This window comes from Alnus glutinosa, chromosome 4 (genome assembly GCF_958979055.1).
Source record: "Alnus glutinosa chromosome 4, dhAlnGlut1.1, whole genome shotgun sequence".
NCBI lineage: Eukaryota > Viridiplantae > Streptophyta > Magnoliopsida > Fagales > Betulaceae > Alnus > Alnus glutinosa.
This window is the reverse complement of record NC_084889.1, coordinates 24,086,842-24,096,481: the sequence shown is the minus strand read 5'-3', so window position 1 is coordinate 24,096,481 and position 9,640 is coordinate 24,086,842. Positions and strand designations below refer to the sequence as shown.

The window sequence follows — 9,640 nt, the reverse complement described above, 5'->3', positions numbered from 1 at the left end:
CTCAAACCTCCAGAAACCTAAAATTTAATGATTAAGAGCAAGTCTACTAAAATTTAACCACCATTTTTAAACAAACCAACAACCAAAAGTTCATAAACATATTAAAAAAATTCAAACCCAAAAGTTCATAAACATATTAAAAATGTTCATAACCAAAAGTTCATAAACAAATTAGACATATCCAAGCATGGTCCGGTTTCTGGCTTTCTGGAGCTCTGTTCTCAATCATTTATAACTACAATACAAGAAGAAAAAAGGATTCTTTCTTTTGTGAGCACAACGGTCTTTGAATCAACTGCATCTGAGTTTGTTTGACCTATTTTTGGTTCAATCAAAGTTTAAAGCTTAAATGTAACTTTTAGTTTTTTTAAGGGTTTTTAGGTTTTGATCTTTAAGTTTTCAAAACCACTTTAGGTTTGCTTATAAAAACTTATGAATATTGTCTCCTCAACAATATCAATGATTTCTTAATAGCTTGAATTTGCTGGGTGTTACATATATGCTTATGAGGTTGAATGAAACAACACATATGTATATGTTTACGGCTAGTCTGCATAAATGATTTAAAGGCATTAAGCTTCAATGTACTTAGATACTTACGTTGCCCAAACTTGGAAATGCATGAGTCTTTGTATAGCTAAGCAAGATATATTAAGCATCAATGTACGTAGATACATTCGTTGCCCAAACTTGGAAATGCATGAGTCTCTCTATAGCCAAGCAAGATACATTAAGCTTCAATGTACAAAGATACTTTGCATTGCCCGAGCCTGGAAATGCTAGTGTCTTTGTATAGTCAAGCAAGATGCCACTTGTTTTCCTACTTAGACGTGCTTGTATGCTAGAAATTTCTTAAATAGGAATGCTCGTGTACATGAATGCTGAGCTACCGAGAAAATAAGTAATATGTTGTAGATATGGTTGTATGTATGCAAACCCAAGAGGTAGATTGTGTTAGTTTGTGAATTGGCTACATTCTGTTGGACAAAATCACTTCTATGTAATGTTGCTTATTGATCAGGGATACTGTTATATTCAGAGTCTACACTTCGGTTATGTGCTTCAAGAAGACTCTGTGCAAAATTCAAGACAGTGAAGTTCAAGTCCCTTGCATTCATCCGGACGATGTGGTATTCCGTCTAGACGCTCATCTGTCAAGCAACATCCATCCAGATGACGAGATCTTTCCGTCCAGACTCCCATCTGTGTCCAGAAGCTTCGAATTGTTCCAGGTTGCATCCGTTAGGACATCTTAGCAACACGTCCGGACGCTATTCAGTGTTCGACAAGTAAAAGGATTTCCTTTCCAAACACAGACTGCTGCAACCGTTCGAACGACGTGGTTATTCTGTTCGGACGCTATCCTTGATAAGGCAAGACGTGCAGAAGATTTACAACCGTCCAGATGTTAGTCTACATTGTTCGGACACTCAATCCTTATTATGGAAATTGCGTGCAGCAGAAGTGCAATTGTCCAGACGCTAGGGCAACACCGTCCGAAAGCGGCTCTCTTTAGGAAAGAATTTCAGCGAATTTGGAAAGCCGGTCGCATAGTTGGTAGTCCAGACAACCTCAGCTACCGTCCGGATGCCGCCTAGAGAAAATCGTATTAGACTCAATTTAGATATTCTGTAGCCTATAAATAGAGGCCTCTAGGCATGTACAATTTACATAAGTCGGTATTGAATTCTCTAGTGCTTAGAGAGTATATTTTAGGAGTTGTTGTGCTGATCCGCTTGCTCTCAAGCCATTTTCGAAGTGCTGTTGCTGTGTTCATGTGAAGTCTATTTTAGGGAGGAGCCCTAAGGTAAAGGATTCCATTGAAGACCCCTTCAAGTAGGTGACTTGGTTGGGAGGCGTTCGCATTGGGTTATGCGTCAGAGTTCAAGGTACGACTATTGCATAAGGGTAAGTGAGTGTTACTACTTTGTAACTAGCTTTGTCTTCTGAATAATGGATATCCTGGGTTTGGATGCCCCAGAGTGATTTCTTTCTTAATTGAGTTTCCACTTCATTAACAAAATATCTGTCTCTTTTAAATTCTGCTTTTTGATATTTTGTTACACGTTGAACACACGCACATTAAATTAGAAGTCACTTTATTTTTCAAATTGGAATGCTTATATACATTCACAGCTACATAGTATACTTTCATGTGTTTTTGAAATATCGGTGTTTACTTTATTAGCTGTGATATGTTTTTGAGGGAAGGATTTTCATAACTAAAAATGGTAGCTGTTATTGTAACCGAATGATAAAAGGAAAGGCCTGTTCTATGCGAAAACTTAGTGAGTTGTATACTACTGAGACCTCAGTTTTTATTGCTAAGGTGGTGAACTCATACTTTCACCTATACGGATGTGGCTAACACCACAACTGTATAGATGTTTGTACTTTGGCTACAGGTGTCGTGGATGTAGATGATGACCCAGTTGTTTAGAAGTTGGGATGCTATGATTGAAGTACAACGTGACGGTCATATGTCACGGACTCGAGGGTAGTCCGCATATTGTAGTCTTTTGTATATGGCTCGTGTCTCATGTGAGACTTGTATTTATAGAGCCATCCTTTTGGTATGTAATTAATAACTTATGTTGAAGCCATAAATATATAGATATTGTAATGGCTCTTTTGTGTAATACAGTTATGCTTATAGATGTGCATTTCCGCTATCCAGGTTATGTTTAATATATTCTGCTGTGTAGATGTTATTAGATGTTGACTATGAATATCAGGTACATATTATGGGATATGTACCATATGTTGGCTAAGTGACAAGTAGTCATGTCACTGTGATGACTCATTTATGTTTGCATAAAAAAAAAAATGGGTCATCAAAAGGTGAATGACTTACAAAATGCCTATGACAATCTCTTTGGAAATTTTCTAGGGTGGTCCAAATTGTCTAGTAAGGGTTCTAAAAGCATCAACGAGATAGACCTTGAACAAGGGTGTTTGATTGCTAAATTGAGAAACTCACTTGATGTTTGGAATACTCTTAAATTTAAGAATGCCATGATAATTGTTTATAAAGTCACTTGAGAATGAGTTGAAAGGAATAAAGCAATATGTTAAGAAACTATTAAGTGAACAATTGAAAAGTATTTTTGGTGTTCAAAATTTGTGTTCGAATGTTGGACATTTTGTTGCATCTACCTCACATGCTTCAGCTTCTATGAATGAGACCATGTTTGTTAAGCCAATGAGAGCTAAGCAAGTTAAGGCTATGGTAGCCTGCTTAGATAAGGGAAAATTTGGTTGTTTAGATGATTATGTTAATCCCAAATCCATGACTTCCTCTACACCAAATTGTTTTCATTTGAGGTTCCAAAAGCCTTGGAGTCAACAGAATGCCCCTAGGATAGGTGCACCTGGTCATGAAAATTAGGTAAGAACTTTGGTTGAGCAATTCAAGCTCATAAGTGCTAGATTGGATAAGTTGTCTAAATCTTCTTCTATGGGGAAGAAGAATACAAATTCTGTGTCCATTGACCATCCCAAGTCCACACCCAAGTTCAATGAAGTATGGGTGAAGAAGGTTGACCACTTATGTTTTGTTACCTACATAACACTTAAAGTGGTTGATACTTGTCTTTGGTAGCTCGATAGTGCCTGCTCTAGACACATGGAAGGGGACAAATCTTTGTATTAATATCTTAATGAGTTATGGGGTGGTAATGTTACTTTTGGAGATGCTAGGTAGTCACAAGTCAAAGGCAAGGGTGCCATTGGGATTCCAAGTCTGCCAGAGTTACATGATGTGCTATATGTCGAAGGTCTCAATACAAACCTACTGTGCATCAATCAATTTTTTTTATGATGACCTCGTGGTACGATTCTCCAAGGACTACAATGTCTTCGACAATAATGGAGAATCGATCATAGGAGGACTAAGGACTAATGATAACTGCTACGGAGTTGAGTCAAGTACCAATTTAAGCTGTAACATAGTCAAGCTAGATGAAATGGAGTTGTGGCATTAACACTTGGGACATATGAACTTCAAGGACCTCTCCCAGGTATCCATAAAACTCATACTTGGGATGGTCAAGCTAGGAAAAGTTGAGAAGATTATATGTGGACCTTGTCAAAACGGGAAGTAGTTAAAGTCTCAACACAGGAAGAGCAACTCCATTCATACCTCTAGGCCTCTTGAGCTACTTCATCTGGACTTGATGGGACCCTCACAATAAATGTAAAGAGGAGGCATCTTTCACCCAGTGATGAAGGGCTAGAGTTTGAGTCCATCAAAGGCCAACTCCTGGACAAATCTCTTATGCCTACTCTAGATGTAAGAACTGGGATTGTGGGGGAAAGAAGTATATCCTGGTAATGGTAGATGACTACTCAAAATTCACTTGGGTAATGCTGCTTAGAGAGAAGCCTAAAGCATTTAATCAAGCCAAGGTACTTTTCAAGAAGCTGTAGAGTGAGAATGGATATTTCATCAAAAGGATCCATAGTGATCATGGGAAGGAATTTGAAAATGCTAGCTTTGAAGATTTCTATGAATAGTATGAGATCATGAAAAAAGTCTCGGCACCCATCACTCCACAACAAAATGGAGTGGTTGAGAGAAAGAACATAGTGATTCACGAAATGGCATTAAATGAATAAATAACTAAATAACTAAAATGAATTAATAATAATGAAAAGTAAAATGAATTTATAACCATTTACCATGCTTATCGAAGATTTCAATAATCTTCTCCTTCTCCAAGTCTTGATTGCTCTTTAACCAGTATTGTGTGCAAATCAAGACGTCAACTGTCAATGGAAATAATGAACTCCTAAAGGGATCCAATATACGTCATTTGTTGTTGAATGCAGACTCAGATGCAACTGTGGAAATAGGAATGGCCAATATATCACGGGCTATCTCTGTGAGGATAGGATATTTGGATGCATTAACCTTCCACCAAAGTAAAATGTCAAAATCTTTTGTTGTTGCTTCACACACATCCAAAAAATAACGATCCACCTCCGACATACACTCCAAGTTGTTCACTTCCTCAAGGTGTTGGGAGAACTCCTTCAAATATTCCATCTCTGTAAGTGTATCCTTAACGTCTTCACCACTAACATCTATAGAAGTAACAGTTGAACTCTCCACACCTACATCAAAGTTAGACAAATGCCCCCCATAGAACTTATTGTATTGCTCCCACAAATGGTTGAAGAGGTCTTTCACATTTGTCTCGATTTGTTTTGCCCACTCAAGGTGTAATGCCCCCAAACTGCTAGGGTTAGGTTCATCCATTTCCTTACACAAAACCGCAAAGATTCATAAGGTTTGCCAGATAACTTAGCTAATATGCTGAATTAAATAAATTACTAGAAAAATAATTTTAAACTCAGAGTTTCAATAAATAGGAAAACGAGTATTTCGAAAAGAGTAATTATGTTTGATACAATAAATGAAAATCCAAAATAAAACAAAATTTATCATGCTGGTGCACTTATTTGAAGAGAAGAAAGAAAACAAAACAAAAGGGACCCATGTGGCGTCGGTACATAGAGAAAGAAAAAAGGGAGAGAAAAAGAACAACAACCTGCAACACAGTAAGTAATAAGAGAAGAAGAAACACATTCTGCTACGGAAAATAAAAACAAAAGGCAGAGATGGGTTAAAAGCCGGTAGTTCATACCTTACGCATAGTGAGAGGGAGACAGCTTGAAGAAATATTTTGAGGTGAGGAGAAAGTGACGACTAGACAAAATATGGAGTGAGGCTGGAGCTAAACAATGCTTCTCTTTTATATACTAGCAGTGTTTTGTCAATAAGGGTTTTTACATGGAAGACTAAAATTGGGTTTTAAATATTAAATATAAAAGTGGAATTTAAATTGATATAAAAATTATTAAATATAAAAGTAGGTACTCAATAAAATATAGAAGTGGTTATTTAATAAAACATAAAATAATATATACAAAATCAGGTGTTTATTATTTCTATCCAGTCATCCATTCTCATAGGTAGTAAAAGACCATTATACCTTCGAAAGGGAGTCGGGGTTATTACAATCTCTCCTCCTTTTAAGAATTTCGTCCTCGAAATTCGGTAATCAACTACAACAGTAGCTATGGAAGGTATCCGCGGTGTCTGAATCATACTTAGGTCCATCCGCAACGCTCACCATATCTGCTGGTTCGTAAGAGATTTTATCTTCCTCTGAGTCATAATAAATGTTCAGGCCTTCCTCTAGATTGAATTCCACTTTTGACATCTTTTCTGAGCCTTCTTCCAGGATAAAGTTAGAGTAGCGCATACTTTTCTCATCGCTGTCAACATCGCCTAGGACTTCTATTTGCCTCTTCCAAAATTAGACTTCAGTCTCACTCTTCAATTCAAGCAAGGCATAGGAAATTACGTCTCGAGTTTGGCGCCATAAACTTCTTCTATGGAGTGATTATTCTATAAGACCTTCACTACGGAACCCTCTTGTTTCTCAAGACTTGCTTCTTTTTGTCCAGCACTTTGATTAGTGTCTTCTCATAGGTCATGTTGGGGCAAATCTGGAGGGTTTGCTATCGAGACGCTAGTCGGATCTGCAATATACTTCCTCCACTTTAGTATAAGAACACGTTAGAAATTTTTGGCAAAGTTTGATGGTGGCGCTAATTGGTATGCTATCGCTCCAGCTTTCTCAAGGATCTCTAATGACTTAACAAATCTGGGAGTGATTCTTGAGGGAATTTTGTGTCTATTTCGAACTCCAATTCTCGTCGTCTCGCATTGACGTAGCCTTTTTGACGACTTTGCGCTGTTGCCAATCGTAGTTGGATTACTGCTACCTCCTCACTCTTGTCTTGGGTGTTTTTTTTTTTTTTTTGCACCAGTAACTTACGAGCTCCACTTTGTCCCAATACCGTGGCGGCCTATGCTTCATTTTGTATAAGACTTCATATGGTGACATATCATTGTTGACCAGTACCTCAATCTCCACGAATCTCAAACTCCGCCTCACTGACGGTCTAAACATTACAATCCTTACGGATGCGGTCCACAAGGTATGGAACATGGAGAACCATCCCATACGTAAGATTACATCAAACCTATTTGTAACACAAAAAGGAGATTTGTTGGCATGATGTGGCCTTCGACACAACATGACAACTCCTAGATACTAGGGTGTAAACTACTGCCTTCCTACTAGGTAACTACTGCTAAGTTATATCTAGTTGTACTGACTCCCAACATTATTAAGCCCTACCAATGGAGTACGACACACATGAATGTGTTGCCCTTGCATCGAAAAGAACTAAAGCTCTACCATAAGAATTTGAGAGGGTACATGTCACCACTTCGTTGGATGCATTGGCGTCACCTGATGTCAAAGTGTAAACTCGAGTGGGTGCTGTGTTTCTTTGTCCCTCTAGGAGACTTTGACCAGCTTGGTTGTTAGCAGGGGTCCTACAGTCCTTCGGGAGGTGCCCTGGTTTCCCACATCTAAAACAGACTGACTGCCCAAAGAGGCAGTTTTCGCCGTGCGTCCTTCCACATTTTTGGCATAATGGGCGTTGCCCGCCACCACCTTGGTTGTCGAATTGCTGAGGTGCATGGTTTCTCTCTGGTGGGTGATTAAATCTCCTTTTGTTTACGTGTGGTGGTTGTTCTCCATAGTGGTTCCCTTGCGATGCATTTCTCTTCTTCTGGTTGAAATCTTCTGCATTGATCTTCAACGTTCGCTCAATCATTGATGCTTTACTGACGAGGTCCATCAGGTTTTACAATCTCAAAGCCAACCACTGGATTCATGATTCTTGGTTGCAAATCCCTTTCAAACTTTCTTACCTTTAGGTCTTCTGTGGGCACTAGGTATGGGGCAAACCGTGAGAGTTCTATGAATTTTGCCGCGTATTGTTCCACTGTTGATGATCCTTGCACCAAGTTTGTAAATTCTTGTGCCTTAGCCCACATAGAGTGGGTGGTTTATAAAAATAGTCATGAGTGTTAAGTCCCATATTACCTAGTTATTAGGTAAAACTGGGCTTTATAATGGATTTTTGGGAAGCTTCAAATTGACTAGTCCTTTTGGGGTGACAATGCAGATGTGGCTAGCACTTTTCCTGGGTCATTACAAATGGTATCAGAGCCACCTATTAACGCCAGACTATGTGGTACTGAAGCATTGCATGACGTGGCCTTGATGAGGACGTCAGGAGTTTAAGAGTGGGGGTTTGTAACACCTCAGTCCCATATTGAGAAGATGAGTAGCCCACATAAAGTGGGTGGTTTATAAAGATAGTCATGAGTGCTAAGTCCCACATTGCCTAGTTATTAGGTAAAACTGAACTTTATAATGGATTCAAGGGAAGCTTCAAATTGACTAGTCCTTTTGGGGTGATAGTACAGATGTGGCTAGCACTTTTCCCTCGGTCATTACACAAGGCCATTGCATTTTACCAACTAATATAGTAATACCTTCAACTTGGTACGCGGGTCAAGAACATGAGCGACATACAACAATAAGTTAATCTTATCAATAAGGAAGAGGCCATTCACCCCTTGAGGGGGAGTGGACCCACCTAGTTGGTGAGGTCACACATGGCTAAGATTTTGGTTCCTAATCCTAGAGCGTGTTAGGTTTGCTTGCATTGCATTGGTTTCTCTCTATCATATCTTTACATATGCTTTGCATTCTAGGACCAATATTTGTTTTATCCCCATATTTTCTCTTGTTTGCCTTGAGGAAAATGTCTGCAGGTATTTGATGGGGATGACGGAAGAAGCACGTCGAGCGACTGCTTTTCTATCTTGGCAATTGTAAACCTCTCTATGAGGAATAAGTTTGCTCTTATCCTATGAAAAATTGAAATGACTTCTAAAAGTAAAGTGTGTGCAACAAGTGTCAACAAAAATTAAAGCACAGCGGAAAGTAAATGACACAGAGATTTTTGTTGACGAAGTGGAAACTCAGTTAAGAGAAAAACAACTCCGGGGCAGCCAAACCCAGGAATTCCACTATTCAGAAGACGAAGCTAGATACAAGATAGTAACACTCACATGTACCGATGCAGTGGTTGTACCTTGATCTCTGACGTGTAACCCAAAACGAACGCTTCCCAACCAGGTTCACCTACTTGAAGGGGTCTTCAATGGAACTTCTTACCTTAAAGTCGACCTCTAAGATAGACTTTGGTTTACAGCACAGCACACTTGAAAAATGGCTTCAGAGGAGATATCACGTCTCTGAGCTCTAATGGAATTCACACCGAATTCTTGCAGCTCTAAGTGCTCAGAGGCCCCTATTTATAGGCTGGGGGTCAGAATGGGCGTCAGGCAAAATAAGCCTGTGAGCCGTCCGGACGGTGGACCATGGCCATCCGGACGGACAATTGTGCGACAGGATTTTCCGAAATATTTGCGGAGAAATCTTTCCTGTATAAGAACATCGTCCGGACGGGATGGCTTGATCGTCCGAACGGACGCACGTTCGCTGCAAGTAATTTCCATAACAGGCTTCGCGCGTCCGCCCAAGGGGCAGGAGCGCCCGGACGGCTAAACTTCAACACGCAATTTCCATATCTGATACGTGTGCGTCCGGACCATGATGGGGAGACGTCCGGACGGTTGAAGTAGAATCGGCAGTTTCCATATACGATTCACCAACGTCCGGACCACAGCTGTCAGACGTTC

General features: G+C 39.5%; 1 protein-coding gene across 1 annotated transcript; it reads right to left on the bottom strand.

Moving 5' to 3' along the window:
- Nucleotides 1-7,203: 7,203 nt before the first annotated feature.
- LOC133866223 (uncharacterized) lies at nucleotides 7,204-7,722 on the bottom strand. Its single transcript, XM_062302761.1, has one exon. The coding sequence runs from the start codon at nucleotides 7,720-7,722 to the stop codon at nucleotides 7,204-7,206; it is 519 nt and encodes a 172-aa protein (XP_062158745.1).
- Nucleotides 7,723-9,640: the final 1,918 nt, after the last annotated feature.